At 40.0% G+C, this 22,775-nt stretch overlaps 1 protein-coding gene across 1 annotated transcript in view; it reads left to right on the top strand.

Moving 5' to 3' along the window:
- Nucleotides 1-22,775, top strand: part of ESR1 (estrogen receptor 1) — a 55,218-nt gene that overhangs the window by 9,975 nt on the left and 22,468 nt on the right. The window contains exon 2 of the mRNA XM_010283189.1: nucleotides 16,623-16,761. Coding sequence (XP_010281491.1) covers nucleotides 16,623-16,761 — 139 coding nt within the window. The remainder of the gene's footprint in view (nucleotides 1-16,622; nucleotides 16,762-22,775) is intronic.

The following is a 22,775-nucleotide window of genomic DNA, read 5'->3' as shown; positions in this document are numbered from 1 at the left end:
GGTTCCTACCCTTCTGCTTCCCCCTGGACTGGGGGGCTGTGCAAATAGCAGGATTGATCTGGGTTAAAAATAAACCTTTTTTTATGTGTGTTTTTGGTTGCCTATAACTTGTGTGAGTTCCCTAGTCCAGTTCCCTGCAAGGGTGATAACACACCAAGAATGAACAGGCAAGTATTAATATGAGAGTGCTAGAAAAAAATATTCATGCATCCATACTGTCAATAGTATCACAGAGCTCTAATTCAAACTTTTTTCTAATTTAATTTATCTTTATTTCTGTTTCAAGAGAGACGTCTTTTTCAATCTCTCCTACACAAAAGGCAAGAATTTTCTAGTTACTGGCACCATTTAGAGCCTTTATCCTGTTTGCTGAAGTAGATGTTATATAGCTTCTACTTTACGTATTTCTGCATGATCTGTAATATGCTCCGTAATGCTGTGCCAGAGCTGTGAGGGGCCGGAGAGTCAAAGGGAAGAGGAAGAATAAGGTATCGGTCTCTTCTCCCAACTAACTAGTGATAGGACGAGAGGAAACGGCCTCAAGTTGCGCCAGGAGCGTTTTAGATTGGATATTAGGAAAAATTTCTTCACCGAGAGGGTGGTCAGGCATTGGAACAGGCTGCCCAGGGAGGTGGTGGAGTCACCATCTCTGGAAGTGTTCAAAAAACGTGTGGATGTGGTGCTTCAGGACATGGTTTAGGGAACATGGTGGCGCTGGATTAGTGGTTAGAACTGATGATCTTGAAGGTCCTTTCCAACCTTAGTGATTCTGTGTGAATTTCCCCCTCACTCAAGATACACAAAATGCCTCCTAGTTCGTAGAGGGTCTTTAGTTTTCTTCCATCCCTGGGGTACAAGAGACTTTACTTCCCAGGAGGCAAAGACTGGCTGTTCATGTACTTGTGCTATTTAGAAGACAGAGGAACCCTGGGGCTTTCTTTTTGCTGAGTTACTTTGCGGTTGGTTGCCTATTCTAGTGCATGTTTTTCGGAAGTTTTTCTTCTGTCTTTGTCTTCCAGGAAGGCAGCAAATTCTTCTGGAAGATCTTTGGGCCAAGTTGGCACTGTACAGATAGTAATTCGTGACCTGAAGCAACAGAAGCATGTGGCAGACTTTTTGGAATCAGCAGTTGATTTTTATTCTTCTGCAGGGTGGGATTTTGCAATGTCTGTGGAAAAGGAAAGCTCTAGTATATTTTATTCGGTGATGGTGGAATTAACCCCTGGTATTAATTGATTGATGTCTCACACATTTTAAATGCAGTATACATAGGCAGGTTCTCAGCTGACAAAGAAGAGCTGCCCATGAAAACCTAGCAAATTTATCAGTGCTGCTTGCGACTTCATTCCTTTTCCCACTTGGTATTCATATAAACACAGCTAAAGAGAATGAGTGACTCTGATATGAAGACCCAATGCACTTTTTTCCCACGTGTGTACATGTAAGGTTATGTTCTTTGACACTGGGCCTTTTGCGAAGAAGTTGCTTTACCACTGGGAAACAGTAATTTTGCTCCTGGAGGCACCAATGACTCCCTGCGTTAGTGTTGTATAACTCTTATAACGTGCCACAGTGTACCTATCCCTAAATGGCTACCTCAGGACTTTATCTGCTGCGTGGGAAAGCTGTGAAGCACGCTAAATATCTCTATGTGAAATAAACCCCCCTCATTTGAAGACTCTTAGCCTACAGGTATAAATATGAATTAAATCTGCTATTTTTTTTATAATGCTCGTTATGGTTCTGTTTTATGCCTCACCCGTATCCCTCTCTTCCCAAAAATGTGGTTTCTATCTTGCAGAAGTTTTACGTGTTACTTTATCCAGGTGTTATGCAAAGCTGTCCTGAGAAGTGCTTTTTGCGACTGCTAAGTATGCCTAAGGAAAAATTAATTATAACTAAGTCTGAAATAATATAGTATATTAAAATTTGTAATTTATTTGAAATCACTTATGTTTCTCAGCTCTCTTTCTTCTCTACTTTTGTACCTTTGTTCCACTCTATGCTTTTTTTTTTTTTTGAAGGGGCCACTTCTAATCAAGTGTTCGAGAAAGATCCTGACATTTGAATGAGACACTGCCAGTCAACATAAATATATTTCCCTTACTGTCTTATTTCAGCAGACAGTTCAGTCAGAGTGCTCTTTTCTTTAAACTCCAGATGAGGCTTTTTGTAACTTCTTTATCAGTAGTAGGGCTTCTGAGAGATTTTGGTAAAACTCCATCACTGCAGTCTGATGAATTCAGATCTGCTCTTCTTCAGTTGAATAATTGTTACCAGCTTTCCTAGGAGATATTTGATTTACAACTAATGTTGTGGGGTAACTTTTAAGTGCTGATTTCAAGTAGGTGGGAGACAGAGGTATCAGCTTGTCAGAAACTGCTCTGAAATAATTCAATAACAGGATGTCAGAAGTAGTTCTGTAAAATGCTGATGAGCTGGTTTCCCCCTTCTTAACAAGCTGCCAGCCTGACGCTGTGTCTCTTGGCTTCCAAGCCTCTGAGCAGATTGATCATACCTGAAGTTTATAGGGGCAGGACTATATTTAAGTTGGTTTCTAGATGCTTAAACACACACATGAGCTGTAGAACCCAAGAACTTTCTGGTTATCATCAAATGGGGAGAACATCATTTGGGTAGGAATCAGATGGTATTTGCTGCCTCAGGGCTCCTACACCACACACAGTTCTTCTGCCTCTGAGGACAGGAGCCTTCAGCCTGAAGAAGTCTTCTATATGTGAACCAAATTGTGCCTTGAGGGTCAGTATGGTGACACTATTCATAAAACGGTCTCCTAGTCTATGTCTGAACCATGTGAAGTGGCTCTGTTTCCTGATCCAAGCTAGAGGTTTTATGCTCATCCATGAGGATTTTGTCAAACTCACATTCCGTATGCAGGTGAAAGAAAAAAGGAAAACAAAATAAAACAAATTTTCTCTGTAAATGAGAGAGACAAAAACTACCACTTTTTTTCCCCATTTGAAAAAACTATGATCTTTTACTTCCACGGCAAACTTGCTGAATTTTTCTGTAATCTTTAATTTCTGCTATTGTACTTCTTAGAAGTACATTTACTTATTGCTGTGATTTTTTTAATGTAACGGCATTCCATGCAACTTTCCAGTCCTGACAAAGGATGACAAATAGGGTTTATAGGTCCAGTTACTTTGGATGAGCTTGTACACTGTTCCAAAGCTTTTCCAGATGTCTCCATCAGAGTCCTGTGAATAATTAATTTCTTTGTTTCGTGGCAGATCCAAACAATAAAAGAGAATCATTTTCACTTAACACAAAATGAGATTTTTTGGAACTTTTTGCTAGATAATAACTTTTTCAGGTGAAATGAAACATTTTATTCAATATGAAAGAATAGACTTCATTAAGATTTCAAATTATTTAGTCACCTGTTTAAAAAGAAAAGGAGCCAATTTTAGAAAAAAGAGTCCTAGATTTCCTAGAAGTCTAGGGACCTTTCGCAGTGCTGAGTAGGACTAGGTGCCTGGTGGAGTGCTGAAAACTAAGACGAGGTAGCTGAGAGGGACACCATGTTCCCCCATGGAAACTAGCCTGGTTTTATTTGTTTATTCTCATTTTGTGAAATCTGACATGTTCTCCAGAGTGTTTTAAGCTCATCAGCCCGCCGCTTTCCCATGTAAAACGCTCTGTGGGAGTTCTTCCAACCAGCTCTAGCTTCAGCATATGTCTCAGCAGGCAGTATAGGAGCTTGAGGACAAGGTGGTGGTTCTCCACGCGCAACACCCGTGTTTTGTGTGCACACCTGAGCCCGGCCGATGCAAAGTGCAACAGCTTCCAGAGGCTTTGCAGGTGCTGAAATATGCCTTGGATTTGTTATCCATTGAAGGACAGTATGCAAGAAAAGAGGCTTAAGTGAACGGTATGTTTTCTGGAAACATGCTGCTTGCTAAGTTACCAGGTTTCCCTGGACAAGAAAATGAATATAAATGGCCAGCTGCATTCCAGTGTCTTGCTTTCCCTGTAATGTATTCCCTTGCTCTGTCATATGATGACACTCCCACACAGCTGCTAAAATGCTCTTGTTGTTGTAGTGGTTAAAGGAAATTGCTGCAATTAATTTTGCTGTCTTTCTTCTCTTTGATGTGTCATTACAATTTCTTGGGTATTTTTTCAGAGACTGGGTTCTGTTCAAAACCAGTCATGTAGGGGGTGAAAAGAATAGCAGGGAAAATAACATTTGAGCCTTATTTACTTATGCTTGTGTTTCTGTTTTGGTGTAGGACCAGCCAATGTAATGAACATGAAACAATACATATACGTATATAGTTTCTGTTACTCACAGACAAGTGCGATAGACAAAAATAAGACTTCTCTAAAAGTGAACAATCTGAAGAAATAAAATGGATGCAGGTGCCTTAGTCAAGCTAGTTTTATTTCCTAATGACTATAAAGAATGACCAGACCATGAACTCTGAGGTTATGCTTCATTTCTTGGGTACAGCACATTATGTTCTGAGCAATTTCTATTTGTAGTCTTGAAGCAGTTTTAATCTTCAGTCTCACTACAGACTTGACAGTTTTTCCCTCTTTTCCTTGGGTTGCAAAATAATCCTCTTCTCTGCTAGTTCCAGATGCTGCTGCAATGGATGTTAATCGGTTCAGTGGTGAGTACAGTAGATCCTGGGATGGAATATACTGTGGAGCAGAAAGCTTAGAGTGCTTTATTCACTGGATTTTATGAATGAGGAAGGGGAGAGGCAAGCCCTCCCAATTTCATCACATGCAAGTAATTTGTAGTCAAAAAAGGTGTTAAGTTCAAAAGTGACATTTCTCAAGCTTCCAGGCATGGGAGGAGATATAAATTGAAATTATGAAACTTCAATTCTTAAAGATTTAAATAAGATTATTGGAAATAATCAAGAGTATAAAAAGAGGATTTTAGGGACATTCAGAAAGAGCAGGGTTAGTAATCACTAATTTCAACTTTTAATTCCTTCAATAAATAAATAATGTTAGATTAGAAGAGTGGCGGAAGCCGATCATAGTTTGTGTTACCTTTCAAAGGTGATATTATCTCTTTTCCAAAATGTTCTTGACTGTGTTATGACCGCCTCCAGGGCTTTCATATAGCTCTTATAATTAAGGGAACAAAAAGGATAAAAAATGGAACAACGGAGGTATTTTTATACCCTAACATATGTGGAAGAAATGAGGTGCACAGAAGTAGAAGCGAGCTGCCTGCGGTAGAGTAGAAGGTAGATCTCCAGGCTCCCTTTAACCGAGTTCTGTTCACTTGCCACCCCTATCCTGCTGCCCACACGGCCATTAGACCCTGTGACGTGTCTGCGTTGCCCTTGCCCACCCCGAGGTTTCCCAGAGCCCTCTTCCCCCGGGCGGCAGCGCCCCAGCCAGCGCCGAGCGGACCCGCAGAGCCTCGTGCGGACACCGGCCGCCCCCGGCTCTCGCTGCTACCGTGGAAGTCCTGTCCGCCCAAAGCGCCTTTGCCAGCTCGAGTGCCAACTCAGCTCAGCATAAGGATGTAGTAAAAGCACGTAGGTGCATGGAAAAAAGCATGCGGAAAAAAGAGGAAAAAACTGGGAAGTCTCACAGGTTGATCTTTGGTTTTAAAATTCTCCCCTGATAACTGCGTATTGAAGCGACCATTTGAAACCTCCCAGGGGCTGTGAAAGAGTCTACTTCTGTCTGGTTCCTTTTCCCCCCTCCAGTGACTATACGCTTGCTTAAAAACTGTGATTGCTTAAAGAGTGATTGCTTAAAGAGACCTTTTGCCTCAAGTGATTTGTCTCGACAGCCGCAAACCCACCACTTATTTACATTTGATTTAGGTTGTGATTGGAGCACAGCCTGGTATTTTAGTAAGGAGGTCAAACAACTGCTGAAAACCTCATGCTCTCTTGGGTGCAGCTGAACATACAAAAAAATCCAAGTCACGCTGGACGTGACCTCAAGCCTCAGGACAGGTTTACACAGAGCGTAAACCATCCAAGGTGGCTGGTGCTCCCGCGCTGCACGTCGCTCAGCTTCCATCCTCCTCCTCCTCGCTGGGTTATTTCATCAGTTGCCTGAACGCTCACACGGGCAGAACAGACCAGGAGAGCAGCAGCACTGGTGGGGCAGGGAGGGGGAGGAAGGGGGAAGAATGAGGTAGAGAGGACAGCTTGTATTTATGAGTGTGTCTTTTGAGTTCGTAAAAGTCAGGCAAGAATGCATAACCAGCCCCATGAATTATTTTAGCTGGATCTGCTTATGATGGAAAACATTTTGCATAGCAGTGACCTCTTCTTACAAAAATGGCAAATTAAAAAAAAAAAACCCTCAAACCTACTTGCAACTGGCCTGAGTACTGGTATAAATTTAGCATAGTGTAATTAACTATTGCAGAGACAATGAAGAAAAGATATATTACTTCATATTGTGTATTTTAGTGTCCTTCCTTACCTGTGCAGGGAAAGATTCAGAGGACACCCTTCAAAAGAAAAGCCTTGACATGCCACTGATGGTCTGTTCCTACACTTAAAATCCCTGGGAACGGCTGCCGTTGTCCCCTTCTCAGTATGCAGACAATGTCCTGTACATCTTATTTGCAAGCCGGAACCCCTTGAGAAATAGCACAGCTCTCAGTGATAAAAGAACCATAAAGTACCACCTTACTATTGTCAAAGTGTAGCCTGAGTCTCAGACGTCTGGATTACAGTCCAGGGATGAATGATAATGAACATGCTTTAAAATAACTGCTATATAGTGCTGCAGGAATTTGTGGTGTAACAATGAACATCGCTTGGTGGTGATCGTTTGAAGTGCTTGGGTTTTTTGTACAGAAAAAGAATTATGTATCTTGCTTTATAAAAACAGTACGATAAACTTTCACTAGCAAACTGGCAGGCAGCCTTCGCTTCTTATACAGTAGTTGTTATAATTATTATTAGTACTAAGATTTGTTGTCATTTCAATAACTGTCAAAACTGCTTGTTTAGAGGGGGAAGACAGCCTAGGCCTAGCATTTTTTTATATAGGCAGTTACCTTGCCTAGATTAGTGACTGTTTTAAAACCAGTTAAGGATTAAAGCTTGTTTAGTTCCCTGCATCCAGGTTTTCCGCTTGCGCTCTGAACGATTTCCCCCCCAACTCTAACTTGGTAAGGCTTTCTGGCCTTTTTCTCTTTGAGCAAAGTTCACTTGCTTCTGTTGTTTTACCTTTTTACTGACCTGCAAGAAACACAGCTTGCACTTCAGTCCAAGGAGGCTTCTCAACCCTAAAGATTTGTGTGGTTGAAAGGACTAGAGGGTATGCTGAGACCTGCCACACCTCCGTCCTAATCCTGCCTGCTCCCGGATGAGGCACTTGCTTAACCTCGCCGTGTTCTATCCAGAAAATACATTTAATAATACTTAATGGATTTACTGCCCTTTGAAAATGTAAAGTGCTGTGTGAGTGCCGATTACTTTTATTATGTTCCCTGCTGGAAGGCCTCAGCCTATTTGTGTTAACTGGTACTGCTAATGCACTTTCTGGAATAATCTTTGGTTAACAAAGTGAAACAGTTGCAAAATAAAAGCTGTGCTTCAGTCGAGGCAGACGCAGCGACGCGTGCAAGGAAGGTCGGGACATGAAGGCACTTGGCGTCACGGGGAATGGCTGTGCCGCGTTTCAGCCCGGGGCTTGGGCCGCAGCGCGGCCCGGCTCGTCTTCCCTGCGAACGGCGTCCGCGCCGGGGAGAGCGCGGTGAGAGAGAAACCACCAGCTTTGGACCGACGGCCCGACCATCCACCAGCGTGGGACGGATTTTCCCAGGCGATCAAATCCTACGGAATAATTTGCTCAGGCTGCTCTTCAGTGAGAACTCACTGTCCCCAACAGCCACCGGAGCGCTCCAGAGCTCGGGGCTGGCTCCCGGGCTGGCCGTTCCCACAGCCCCGTGGGCCAGCGCGTGGTCCGTCTGCCCCGGCGCGGTGCCAGCCGAGCTGGTGCTGCGCTGTGGGCTTCTGGCATTGCCCTCAGGCAAGACAGCAGCATTTCATAAAAATGTGGCAAGGGTTTGTCATGAGAAGAGAATGTACGTCTGACCAGCGGCTATTCTCTGTCACTGCCCCCGAAGTGTTTCCACAGCCCTAAATCCAGACTGTGCTTGGTGCAAAGTATTAACTTGGCGTAGATCAACTTCCACTCGGCTAAGTCCTTTACAAGCTTGCTTTGGCATGGGAAGTTTGGCGTAGGACAGTATTTATTAGGTCTGATGCATGCAGAGTACGTTCAGTCGTATTTTGGACTAGTGTGTACCTGAAGAGGGAATGAGAGAATCCTGTTCTGAACGAGGCGTTGGCTATTTGGACCAGGAATGGCCTCAGGAGCTTTTTAGTCTCCTCATCCTGAGAAGATATGGACTGGACAGGCCTGAAAAAGTAGGCACTTTTTGTGCAAGCAGAAAGCATTGAGTGAAGTCGTGATAACTTTGCACATTCCTGGAAAACAGTTGAAACGGTTCTCATCTACCCGAGAAATCCCTTTTGGAATTGTCAGGGCACAGCTTTTAGCTGGAAGCAGGACAGACCAGCTCCTAGAAATGGGATCTGAACTAAGAGCGACACGTGTGACACCCCTGCGGCAAAATCCCACCGTGTCGGGTGGGATTTTGGCTGGGGCAGTACACCCGACAAACCGCAAGGCAGGTCTCTACGGCAGGCTCGGGAAGGGCGGAAACCTCCCGCGGAGGAGAAGGGCAAAAGCTTGCTTGCTCTTGACTTCCAGTTTGAGTACGGAGCATGAAAGCAGGGCCTCATGATCTGTCTGACTTTCTGAGTTTTACCTAAAACTCCGAACACCCCCAAGTCGTGTTATGTTTACATCTGTAAATTGTGAGCGCTATTTTTCAGAAAGAAGTTTAGAACCATTAAAGCTGAAAATGGTAAATGTGAAGTAAAATTTTTAAAAGGAATTAGCAGTAATTAAGAGCAGATGCTCTTCTCTCTGATATATCATATATTTTCATTCCTGACAGACTGTTTAGGCTTAGAGGAGACAGTGCATAAGTTTGCATTGGTATTCTACTATATTAAAATTATACAGGCAGTGAAAACCGAGAATTCTGAAAGAGCAGACAAATTATTTAGAGGCTCTTACTTGCTTTGTGTTTGCCTTTCAGACCTTCCTCCCTGCAACTCAGCAAATTGTGGTTAAATTTTTTATGACTCCACTTAGAGAAACAAAAGTAATGTTCCTTTAAAAAAAATAAAGTAAGGAGACTACTTTTTTAGCAAAATATTTGGACTGAAAACGTTGGATTTTAGAGCTTTTTGATCTTCAGTCCTCAAAACAGGTCTTAATTTAAACCACTGGAGTTGTGTAAACAATTAAGCTAGTATGTCCGTGTCATTCTTTAAGTGCTCGTAGGAGAGGGAACTTATTATTAAGTTCCTTATAGTTTTGGTCTGAAGATCTGTGGAAAGAAGTAGGAATAAGCAGCATTATGGAAATAGGTGTGTGAATAGTGAGACTCACGGAAAACAGTGTTTGTGATGCTCCGGTTCACTCGTCCTTGCACCCTGTTCTGCCCTGCTGTCGGTGCGCGCAGGCAAGGCTACAGCCCGGGCGCAAGTTTCAGCCGCTTCGGCAGCTTTTAGCCACCTTTTAACTAAACGGTTTCAGGGCTCAGCCTTAAGGGCTGAGGAGGCTGGGTGATCCATGCAAGTTCAGACCGAAACGTCGTCCTACGTGCTACATGAATGCAGCGATGTGGTCTCCCCTCTCTGCTTGAAGGGGAGAGGTTGGGCTCTGAGCCGGTGGCACCACAGCAAGCACAGATTTGGCATCTTGACCAGACAGAGGTGACTGAGCTATTAGGTTAGGAGAAGCAAATGCTGGTTTTCATCTTCCTGGCTGTTTCTTGAGAACAAAACTTGCTGTAGGAATTATTTTTCTGTTTGTCTGTTTCATCTACTTAGATATTTTTGTCTATATAAACCTCTCTTAATTTTGTTGCTTTATTGAATGGTTGCTAGCTATTAGGTTGCAGCATGCACCACTACTTTCCTGCTGTCTTTGCCAACTTAATTAGAGTTTTGTTCCAAATGTGGCCTATTACATGACCCTTGCATAGCTGAGATACTGTATTGAGTTGTAAATAACAGTCTTTTTCTGTGGTTGTTGCCACTTTTCAAAACACTGCATTAAGATAGAAAAAATATCGGTTCATCTGTGCAAATTTAAGACACACGATGTAGGAATGTTCTGATTGCCCACAATATTTTTGTATAGTATATAACATCCTATATTTTTTGCTATAGGAGGTATTCTAAAAATTCCTGTTACTATCAAGTTAAAGACTTCCCAGACAAGCAGGCAGGACATTTAGGAAAGAGAGAGATTTTGGAGTTCAATAGTTAACCTTAAGTTGTTCAGCATCTTCATAAGCTAGCTGGAAAAAAAGGAGTGAATAGCAGTGATAAAAATTATGGATGATATTAAATTGACTAAGGTGATGAAGACAAGGGCAGGCTGAAAAACTGTGTCATCCTATTGTCATTGTCTCTGAAAGAATACAGCTGAACTGGAAAATGCTCCAAAGAGGACAAGATGAGTTTAAAGGTGAATAGGATAACATTCATGTGAGAAATGATTGAATGTACTAAAACTGTTTGGAAAAGAGAAGATTAGCAGTGAGATGATGACCTAGGGAATAACTATATCTTCAAATATAATAATTAGATGTATCAAATGAAAATAAGAGACTTTTTTTTTTCAGAAAAACGGGAAATTATTATTTTCCCAGTGTTAACTTAGAGTGTGAAACTTCTTAGCAGAAAGTAACATTTCCAGAGTATATAAAAAAATCTAAAGTGGATTAAATGCATACGTGGGTTCAAAAAGCATCTGGACAAACTTGGAGGAAAAAATGTTAAGGGACATTAAGCACAAAAAGACTGTCTTTGGCTCTGGAAGTCCCTGAGCCGCATACCACTGGAGCCTGAGAAAGCTTTTTGTAGAAGCATATGTTTGTCCTGCCGTACGTTTTGCCATAAGCATCTGGTATCAATTGCTGTTGTAAATGGGATACTTTGGTAGATGGAACTTTGCTAGAACTTTTGAAACTTTTTACTACTTTTGCTTTAGTGTCCTTCAAAGCACCTGGAGACAGAGTCATTCTTTATGGCACAAATGTTGTTTACTGCCTTGCAAAAATTCACTGAAATGTATATTTCAGGTATCCATCATGGTCATTAAGACATATGGTATAAACTCATAGGTAGGATTACAAAGCAGATTGCTTTATCATTTGTTGTGAGACGAGGAATAGTCTGGAAACCTTGGACACCTTGTAGCCGAGTCTTAAGCATTTTAGTAGAAACCGCAAAATTATTATAATTAAATGATCTGCAGGTAATTGTAAGTACCCAGTGGAGGATTTATTGTTGTAGGATTAAGTCTACAATGACACTTGATATTGGGTCTTAGAGAATGTTAATTGCTAGAGAAATTGTTTCTGATAAAATAGAAAGCTGCTCATTAGGTCAAAAGTCACTCGGGCAAATTATGAACATATTCATTTCAAATTATTTGATTGGTAAAACTTGACTTATATATATATTGTTGGCAGTTATTTCAGAGGACTGCAGGGCTCACATTGTATGTCACAGTAGCAAGAGATGAAAACCGTCAGAGCTTTATGTTGTTCCTTACTGCAACCAACCAACCTTGTGCATAAACCACTTCTCTGTTGTTGTCAGGGGTACATGTTTTACCTAATACTACTTCCAGCAGACCTTGTGTTCTTTCATGGCAACCCTTCCTTTGGGCAACTGCCCAACTCCCAGTTTACAAAGAGATTTGCTCATACCTGTTGTAGATGGTTGCTTCCTTCCTTTTTCAGGAATTTTGGATTCCCAAGTCTAATGTCACCTCTAGAGAGTCATGCTTGCCAAAATAGGACTTTTAATAGCTTTTCCTCCATGGGCCCGCTGCTGCTTCAGGGTATCTTATTGTCTGGAAGAGGGAGATTTGTATCATACTGTCACTGATGCGGCACATACTGCTGCTTTATATTAGAAAGGATAATCAGTTTATTGTTTTGTGCTCTACATATAACATAAATTTATTTGCCACCTATTCTTAGCTGAGTGATTAGAAGACCTTTCTGGCTTTTCAGAAGTTCAAATTTCCAGGTTTATACAAGAATTCATGGAACAACGATTGTGTGCTGTGTTGGCAATCACTCAAAAATACCGTTACCTGTTCTGTATATGAAAAACGGATGGTTCAGCCATGGCTTTTATTCTGTCAGTGTTTCTCTCCTACCAGGCATATGAATGGTTAAGTCTTGTGGGTTTTGGCCTCAAAGGGATTTTGATATGTCTCATAAGGTCATGCAATTGGTCAGTCTGATGTATAGAGTCAGATGTAGGTTATATCCATAAGATGCAAGTAACTAATTTGTCAACAGTGAAGTGAGGGTTTTTCTTTCTTCTTAAAGCACAATAACCAAAATTTTAGAATTCAAAGATACTTTTTCTTTCAAAACTTGCCAGCATTAAAAGAACACTGATATTTCAGAATGCAGTGCACATCTACACAAATTTAGTGACATTAAAGTGCAGCATGCTCCGAGCGATGAAGTGACTAATGATTTATTCATCATTTAATTTAACCTTCTGTAAGATTATTCTGAATTAGCTTGCTTGAACAAGAGTATGTCTTAAAAATAATAATTAAATCTTGATTAACATTTCTAACGGTAGCAGATTCTTGGAAACTTAGTATGTTGCCTAGATAACAACTACTTTTGTTGTTAACAATGGCCCCTCATTTGTAGTCTGGCTGGCAGCAGGTTTAGCTTCCAGCATGGGCTTTTGTCTGTTACTCCATTACCTTTTGAAATGTCGTTCTCTTTTTCTTTAGATTGCAGTCCTTTAACACCTTTAGCCTATTTAGCATCATAAAGAGTAACTAAATTCCTCTTATTCCTCACTAGAGGGCATGTTTTTCAATGCTTTATTCATTTTGGCGTTTCTCTATCATTCTGTACAACTTCTCATCCTGCTTGAAGAACCGTTACCAGATTCAAGGTAACACAGAGGTAACTTAACCTCCTTAGTCTGTCAGGGTTCCTCTGGCTTTTTATAGAGTTCATCATCTTTATTAGATGTAGCTTCCCACTGGAAGCTCAAACTGGGCTGATTTTTCTGTATCCTTTCCAAGTCCTCTCCATGGCTGCTACTGTTTCCATCTTGTATATATGCCTTATATTCTTGGTTTTAAACTTATGTCTGTATTTTTTATGATGAAGCTAGTGAGTAATTTAGATTTGCTTACATTATGAACCTGCTTTTTGCATTATTTCCCACACGCAGTCATGTTATCTGAATCATGATTTTCGGTTTTTTTCCATGTCATCATTAGAAAAATTGTCTCAGGTAAAAAGTAGTAAACTGTATGGCATTCCTCTAGAAACGCTTCAGTTCAGTTCATTAGCCTTTTGCCATTACACACTGAGATGTGTAATTTAAAATATTTTAATTCAGTTAATCTGTTCCATGTTTTTATGAAATCAAATGTCTCGTACAAGTCTGTTCCATCAAAACTATTATTTTTATCAACTAAACTTATAATATCACCTAAAATGCCATCAAGTTAATTTGAGAAGGTTTTTTATGAATTACAGTTGGTGAGTATTATTATATTACAGACTTTTAAACCTGCATTAATCAAGGTTTGTATTAGTTGCTTTGTTATAGAACCCAAAGTAGATGCCAGCCTGATGGATCATTTAATGCTTTAAACTATGGACTCATGATGAGTTTTCTTTTTCATCTGAGTTTTTAGAAACTTCCTTAGCTTCACTGAAACCAGAGTTAATATTCCAGACAGCAACAATATTGGTCAACCCTTTTAGGACTTTTTAATGCAAAGTATTCCTGTTCAAGTATTTTAAAAGATGTTAGCATTGTTGGGCAGTATATTTCTATTCTCAGAGCAGGCTAACAAAATACCTCTCCTGTACAGTGCAAGTGAGGTTATTTATTAGCTTTCTTTTTCACTTTCTCTCTTTAGTTTTTGTGCAGATTACTTAGCCTCAGTGCAATCTGAAATTTCATATGTGGGAGTGGGAAAAAATAGAGCTAATAAAAAGATGAGTCTTAAAAGGGCTTTGAGAACAGCTGTAGTAAAAGTAAAGACCAAGAGCGTGCAGAACACAACGAAGCATTCTGGCATCCAGAATATTGTAGAATGAGCAGTTTTACAGGAAAGTGGATTACCGTCCTTGTAACAAGCTCAGTTTTTCTGTAACAATCAAAACAATCCACGGCAGAACAGCGTGCGGCCACGCGAAATGCTGGCGATGTAACGGTAAAGCACTGATCGCAAACTTCAGACACCCCACGGGGGCTTGTGTCCCCGCGTTGCTGCCGTACTCTTCAAACATAGCTAAAACCACCGTATTACGTGTTGTCATATGAAGGTGATACCTAATAGGAAACATGGTGTTTATTTTTTGTTCTCCATATACAGACAGCAGTTTCTTTCTGCCGATTTCATTCCTGAGTGCTGTAATCAATGCTTTGTAGTTAAGAAAGTTGCTCTTTTGAGCTTCAGCTCTATTGCTTCAGGCTGTTTGGTGACTCAGGCAAACGCCGTTCTATCAGTCTGTGAAGTCTGAAAGTCATTTTTGCATATGGTAATAAAGGAAAAATGACAACTTTTTTTTCCCCAATAAGTACCATTTTCATCAAAAAGCAGGTACTGCAACTGTCTAAATTCACTCTTAATGATTGCCAGATAAGTTTTATTTCAGACTTGTCAAAGCTGTTTCCTTTTAGTGAATGATTCTTTATGAATAGACTGATTAGCTCTCTCAGAAGTTTTAATTAAAAATAATTATATCAAAAACTCTTTTGCAGAACATAATATTTTCTAAGTTATTGTGAGCTATATTTTGTTCCTTCTTTCTCTCTGTGGTTTTTTTTTAAATTCACAGCATGATATTTAACTTCAAAAATATTTGCCTTTTTTCTCCTTTTCTCAAGATAGTACTTGAGAGTATGTCAGATATATTCCTTGAAACTAACTCAGTATATACCTCTAGTGAGGACACAGTATTGAAGCAAAATCGCTGCCATTTACTGGGATGGGTAGGTAGTTTATCCTGAAAACTATATTCTGAAAACTAATGTGAATCAATCACAATTGCAAAAAAAGGCAAAGTTCAATAATGTGTTTCACATATAACACTGAGTAAATGATAAATAAGATCTGTTTTAAGGGAACTTCTACACATTTCATTTTAGCAAGTTCATCCTAATTTGAAAGAATAACTTATGCTAGGATCCAATAAATTGTATTACGCAATCTTCCCTTCACTTACATCTTTGGATTGAAAGTAACACTCATGGAACCATAGTCTCATAGACTGGTTTGGGTTGGAAGGGACCTTTAAAGGCCATCTAGTCCAACCCCTCTGCAATGAGCAGGGACAGCTTCAACTAGACCAGGTTGCTCAGAGCCCCGTCCAACCTGACCTGGAATGTTTCCAGGGATGGGGCATCTACCACCTCTCTGGGCAACCTGTGCCAGTGTCTCACCACCCTCAGTGTGAAACATTTCTTCCTTAGATCTAGTCTGAATCTGCCCTCTTTTAGTTTAAAACCATTACCCCTTGTCCTAGCGCAACAGGCCCTGCTAAAAAGTCTGTCCCCATATTTCTTGTAAGTGCCTTTTTAGTATTGGTAGTCCACAATAAGGTCTCCCCGGAGCCTCCTCTTCTCCAGGCTGAACAATCCCAGCTCTCTCAGCCTGTCCTCAGAGGAGAGGTGTTCATGAAAAGTGAGAAGCTCAAATAGAGAATGATGTAATCTGTTCCATGAAATGAACGCACGAATGACCACTGTCATTATGCTTTCATGCCTACCTTCATTGTTATTCTTTCACATTCGTAGTTCAGTACTGCTATAAGCAATTTCGCATTTATTGTTTCTAGCTTTGTTTAAATACAGAGTAAGAAGGGTCACCTCCTTCCTCCAGGAGCTATGGTCCGATAGAAATACAAGCAAGTGGTTCACCAGCGAGTACTGGTTGCGCAGTGATCGGCATTTGCTTGCTAGTTTGTTTGAAATGCTGTGCTGGGGGCTCCTCCACACAGGTATGGCACTTGCAGCACGGCAGATTTTTCACGAGTCTGTAAAACAGCATTCCACTAGGAAAAGTGTTCTGGGATTAGCTGATTAGAGCTATCATTCCGTTTTATGAGAGGCATTTTTCCATTTTCCCTCCATCTTGACCCAGGCACCATGGGACCGGAGCAGGCGGCTGCCCCTCTCGGCAGCGTGCGCCCGACTGCCCAGCCCTCGAGCGGCAGACGTGGGGACGGAGATGCTCACCCGGCTCCTGCCCGGCTCTTGGGGCACGCTGCGGCCAGGGCACAAACGGGGGGCTTTGGCTTAGCACAGAAAGTGCTGGCTGTTCTGTAGGATGGAGCCACAGTGGACCTAATAATAGTCAAAACTCAGCCAAATGTCTGTTTTATTGCTTTTTCTTTTTGGTTATCCAGCTCCGTTGAACTTTTTAACCTGATTCTCTGAATAATGTTGTTCCACTTACAAAACTGGAGTGTTTTTACTGTCTCCTATTTATTCTTTCAGGATTTGTGGATTTAACACTCCATGATCAGGTCCATCTACTGGAATGTGCCTGGTTAGAGATACTGATGATTGGCTTAGTCTGGCGCTCCATGGAACACCCAGGAAAGCTTTTATTTGCACCTAACCTATTACTGGACAGGTCAGTCTGCATGTTGCTGTGAATTATTTAAGTTAATGTATTTCTACTGCAATCAGATTAATTTTTAGCTTGTAGTCATCTCACTGATACTACAATTTGAGAGTAGGTTGTAAGTTAAACAGGGTTATAGTAGGTGGGACTGCAAAAGGCACTCTAAAACCCCTAGAAATTCTCTGTAATGCAATGCTGGTCATTTATTAGACGAGTAACACATATGAATGTCTCCTGCTGCTGTGAGCGCTTTCTTTCAAAGGCAGCAGAGAATTTCTCTTACAATCTGTACAGTTTGTTGCAAAACTAAATTAAATTAAAATTAAGAGTGAACCATAATCACTTTAATTCAGATAGTTATTTCTGCTTACCTAAAATCCTCCTATTCAGTCTTAGTTAGAATTGGTTTATCCAAGCAGCCAGACAAAATTTTGGAAGAAAATCCTGACAGAATCTCTTATTTGAAGAGAATACATTAAGTTGTGGGTTTTTTTTTTTTTTCCTCCTGAAAACTGGATTCAAATATGTAAAACACATACCTGCTTGTGTCCTTAAGCCTTTTTCAGTCAGTCTTGCTAATATGCTGAAGGTGTTTCTAAGTGAGAGAGAAATATATGCATCTCTGCCATATGATATCCTGGATTTTAGCTGTCAATCTTCACAAATAAAAGCAGGACGATTGATAGATTTTGAAACTGAGAAATTTCAGCCTTGGGACAGAGTGTAAAAAGAGAATAACCAGCGAGCAGAGGTTCTGGCAAAGGAATGTGGCAAATCTGGAAACAGCTAGTGAGTTTTCCTAGACATTGCTAGTCCTCTTTCATTGAAGACCACTGTCCCTATAAGCAGAGTTGGCAGGAGGAAACTCATGTGTGCACATTGGTCACTTCCGTGCAGAGTTTGGCATCTTGGTGCAAATCGAAGGTGGAGGAAGAGCTGATCTGAGGAGCGAGAGTATGTGGTGAGGCAGCTGAGAGCCGGGCGCGCTTCTGATCCCAGCACGTAGCTGCAGGGGCAGTGAACTTCAGCAGCGGAATGGCAAGAAAAAGTCAAGGGCAGTGCCTTCAGCTACTGCAACCATTGGCTGGGTGAATGAGTCCAAACTCTTATTAGCAGAAAAACATCTTTTGAGCAGCTTGCTCTGTTAACTGCGGGGTACTGAGTTTGTCCCTGTGCCGTGTGAATCCTTTGATTCCCCCCACTGGTTTACTTTTCATATTTTAGTGAAATATAAAAGATAACGCCTAATGGTTTAAAATATAATATTTCATAGGAATAGAGAAGTATTGATTGCCTTAGGAAAAACCTTATTCCACTTGTGTAAGCACATGATCCGTGAGCTATAGAACTGGATACATGTAAAACACATTCTTTTTTTTGTGTACAGAAAATGTCTGCTTGCCTAAAACATAAGTAAAGTTTTCTCAAGAAAACACAACAGTTTTAAAATAATTTCTCAGTGCACATAAGAAGTAAAATTTACTACTGTATGAAAGTAAATATAGCATATTATTGAAAACTACTATAAATTGCAATATAGCTTCCAAAGACCAACCCATGTGTTCTATATTCCATAAAAGAGGTTGTGAGAAAAGACAGAAAACTGAAGAGCAGAGCCAGAGTACTAACTTTCCCCCTCTTAGCTAGGAAAAACAGATAGTGAAACACTTGAAACTTTGGTCTACATCAAATAAAAATCCCCATGCTCTGAATAAGATGGAGTCTGAGCAGTTGATTCACGCAATTTAAACCAAGTCTGCTGGATCAAAGACGACAATTGCATGCAACTCTAACCACATATTACTTTAGGGCTCAAAAATCAATTAGCTTTATAATCAAAACAGGCTCTTTGTTTTCTTACTCTCAAACAAGACTGTTTCTAAAAATGTAGATCTGTTACATCTCATTTTCAAATCATAAAGAAACATGTTTCTAAAACATCGTACACTTGCATCACTATACTTGGTAGGGATATTTGCTGAAACTAAAATAATAAATTACTTGACTCTGGGGAGCACTGATATGCTAATTAGTTAACTAGCTGTTGATTTACTAGTTAATTAGTGCTAACAATAGTTTGATGTGCTAATTTGATTTTGGCAAGTTGCCCATTGTTTGTCAGGTTTGAGAGGGCAGGGCAGAGACTGATTCAAAGCCCGTTTAACTCAATGGAGTCCTTCCACTGCATCAAGTATTCGGGCAAACATCAGGAGAGTGCAGAAATTATTTGATCTAAATACTGAAATAATCTGATTGAATGGTTAAAATAATGGAAGAGATGGATGCTGTAGTACAATTTCCTTTCATCTGTTCTTCTCTCGTTATCCTTCGGCGTGTCCTTTACGGGATACTCCTTTTCAATGTTTCTATCCACTGCATTCTGTCCTGAATCCCCGTCACGCTTTCCCTGTTACCTGATCTATGGGGTTAACAGCATTTGCAAATATTAATTTAGGGACTGACTATAATCCAGAGTCACCAGCTATAGATGGTAAAACCTGGATCTGTCTCTAACCTGTGTTTTTCTGGACTTAGTGCAAATTCCGTATTGTTAATATGGAGCCTTACCGCATTTTGTATATGCCTCTAGCGCTCTCTGATCGCTCTGTGGCAGACATCCTCTCTGACTTACATATCCTTTTCATTTTTCACATTCAGGCTTCCCCTGTGTCTGACAGATTCTTTCTGTCTAGGATCTTGGAGATAGATAGTCATTTGTATATATCTGTACGTAAAGCTCAGGTCATGTCAAGTTTTATTATGCAACTTTTTAACCTTTTGGCAAGATAAATGGAGTCTTTTCTTGTTCATAACTGTCTGAAATGCTGTAAAAATAACATTCCGACTTTGCCTCTTTTTTTTTTTTAACAGATCTGATTTTTCTTCTCCCAGCTCTCTCCTCCTACTTGGGTCATACAATACATGAGCTTGTCTTGTGTCTGAAAATCTTTTAGAGCCTCTCCTTTCTCATTCTGTGAGAGTCTACTTGTTACATTTTCAAATAAATACCTCTATAATTTTCCCGTGTAACAATTCACACTTGGAAGACTCCTTGAAAATATCTGGAAAGCAGCCCTTTGTTATTCATCTTAAGTTCCTTCTTAAAATTTTGCATTGCCTATAACACCCCCCCCACAATAATTAAGCTGCCAGTGTGTATCGACTACTGCCTTCTGTACAGATAAATATCATCACATTATCCTTTTCTATTCCCACTTTGCCTTGTAATTAGACAGGGTATTCTGTGGGGTAATGCACCCTTTCTTATTCTGTTAACACACTACCTGAGCACTTGAGGTTGAAAATCAGGACTTTTAGCAGTCTGCCAGTTATATGTAACTGGTACATTTTTATAGCATGCAACTGATGCTATTAAAAGAGCTCAAATGACAATATAGATCAGAAAAAAAACCCCAGGCCCAATCAGGAAATACAACGGCACACTCACAGTGCTTGCAATTAATGTACAGTACCTGATACAATCAAAGAAAGCCCAGGATAAATGCAAATCTCTTATATTCTGTTTTTGAAAATCAGTCTTTTGTATAAGGCACATCTAGAAGTAAAGGCTTAGGTTTCTAATGGGACAAACCAGATGTTTCCTGTCTGGAGGGTGCCCAAGAAACTAGACCTTAAAAATGTCATTAGACCAGGTCTGAAATTTGTCAGGCCTGATAATAGGCTGTTTTGACATATTTTTGACAAAATATTTTGAAGAATATGTCATGTTTCTTCAGGAATAATTATTAAACTTTTAAAGGACTTGTTGCATTCAAATATCATGCTGACCAGAGGTTACTTAGAGGTTTGAAACATCATTGTAAAGAAACTCACGGTAGAAACAGCTGAATTGCTGACTGGGGTGGATGTCATCTCACCTGAAACATCCTCAGCATCAGCAAAACGAGAAATGCAGTGCTGCGTTTTAAAAAGGTGGGTGGAACTTCTGCCCAGTAAGCCTGGAGACCATTGTAAGGAAACTGATGGGATACTGTCTGAAGAAAAGAATTGGCTGAGGAGAGAGTAAACATGATACAGCGGTAGAGAGTCCCCAGGCATTTTGTAAGAGTGCATCATGAACACACTGGGGTTCTTTGAAGAAATTAACTAGCAAGTGGATGAGGGAGATCTTGTCTGATTTCCAAAAAGTATTAAACAAGCTCCAAATTTTATGTAGACAAATCTGAACCGATCCATATAGGAGAAGAATAATCCTAATCTCCATAAACTGCATTCTGAGTTGATCTTTCCATCTCAATGTTAACAGTAGTTAGTTCTATGGAACCAGCAGTTCTTTGCTTGCCAGCAGTTGAAAAGTAAATAGACTGCAGCTTTCCCTGCAGGAATCATTATAACAAGAAAAAGAAATAGTTCAGGAAATTGTTATTCCGCTGTTTAAACCAGTGCTGCATCTGTGCTTGGAAAAACGTGCCTTTCTGATTTTCCTTACCTTAACAGGCATATTGAAAAAACAGGAAAGGTACCAGAGAGGTTGCATAGGCAATCAAAGACAGAGATGAGCTTTAGTACAAAGAATAACTAAATAGACTGACTTCTCTGCCTGTCATGCTCAATAGAAGAAGGGAAACAAAGTGGAGATGATAGGAATTGCATAAATTCATGAGCAAGTTGAGAAGATATATTGTAAGTTATTATCTCTGCCAGTCTAGCACTAGCGGTAATCACTTGAAATTGGCAGATCCAAATGCCTATACACTTAGCCCAGAGCTAAATATACCTTTGATATGAGCCAGTATGGCTGTTCTCATCTTATGTTATAATGTTATTTTCTTATCAGGGTTGTAAAAATGTCCAGCAGCAAAAAACAGTCTAGGGACTTACAGAATTTCAGTTAAATGTAGTCAGTATTTCCATGTTTCTACCAGGTTATTTCCTTCTTTATATGGAGAAATCTAGCCTGCTGTTCAGCTTTTTTTATTTGTAAATTCTTGTTCACTTCCTGTTCTCGATGGAGCTTTTTCAATTCTCTTGGAATGAAATTGAAGAATTTTCCCTTTACTGACTTTCATATTCAGCAATGGCAGGAGGCCACGGATCTCTCTCAACTGCAGCTAGCACAAATAGCATAAAGACTTACAGCATTCACTGTATGACTGGACAGCTGCATAATTTACTGCTTCCATGGCTTTGGTCTGAAAGTTTGTTGCCACATCTGAAAAGAATTTTTAAGTTTTCTGTGCAGATAGTGCAGATAGTGCTTTCCAATGTTTTGATAGACAGAAGATTAGATTCAACAGAAGAGCATCAGGGTGAAACCAGAGTATGTTTTGCTAGTCCTTCGCTTTGTAAAATGTTCCAAATGCCTCAGGACATCATATTTGTCTGTCACTTAAGTAAATGCATAACATTTTTTTGTCACTGTGTAATTATAGAGGTATTAATTACATAAAAGATGTAGTCAATTACCATTGACTTCTTAGAAAAATGGAAGCAAAGTGGCACAGATACTTGATTCAAAATCATTCATTAGATCTGCTACTCTTACTTATTTCAAAGCAAAAAAAACCCATAGGCAACAAGTATATCCAAATTTGCACTTCAAAATAAATTTGAAAAACAATTGTACATTTCATTTGCATGCCATCTTTAATAGCAGTAGATTCTATGCTGGAAAACCATCTCAAACAATCATCCTGTTATCAGGCTACTTATCTGATAGAGCTGAATGAGTCAACTTGTAGACAGTTAAGGAATCTCTTGAAATAATTACATTTCTCTTTCATCTTTCACCTTACTGTTGGATTTTGAGATATTTTATTATATTGTATACCCAAGAGAATGAAAAAAATATTGCAAGAGACAGAATTATACATTTAAAACAATGTAAAAGGAATAATTTTTATTTATTGTAAATCAGTTTTCACTGTGCCTTTGAGCAAAATTTAGAAAGTGCCTAATTTTGTAATTCAAACAACTTAAACGTAAATCAGGATGAACCTTCTAGAGTTTGGGGAGGTGCTGGGTAATTCTCAAACTGATGAACCCTTTAAAAAAAAAAACAC

This window comes from Phaethon lepturus, unplaced genomic scaffold (assembly GCF_000687285.1).
Source record: "Phaethon lepturus isolate BGI_N335 unplaced genomic scaffold, ASM68728v1 scaffold8940, whole genome shotgun sequence".
NCBI classification, from domain to species: Eukaryota; Metazoa; Chordata; class Aves; order Phaethontiformes; family Phaethontidae; genus Phaethon; species Phaethon lepturus.
Note: the sequence above shows the minus strand (reverse complement) of the source record. Positions and strands in the feature narration are given on the sequence as shown.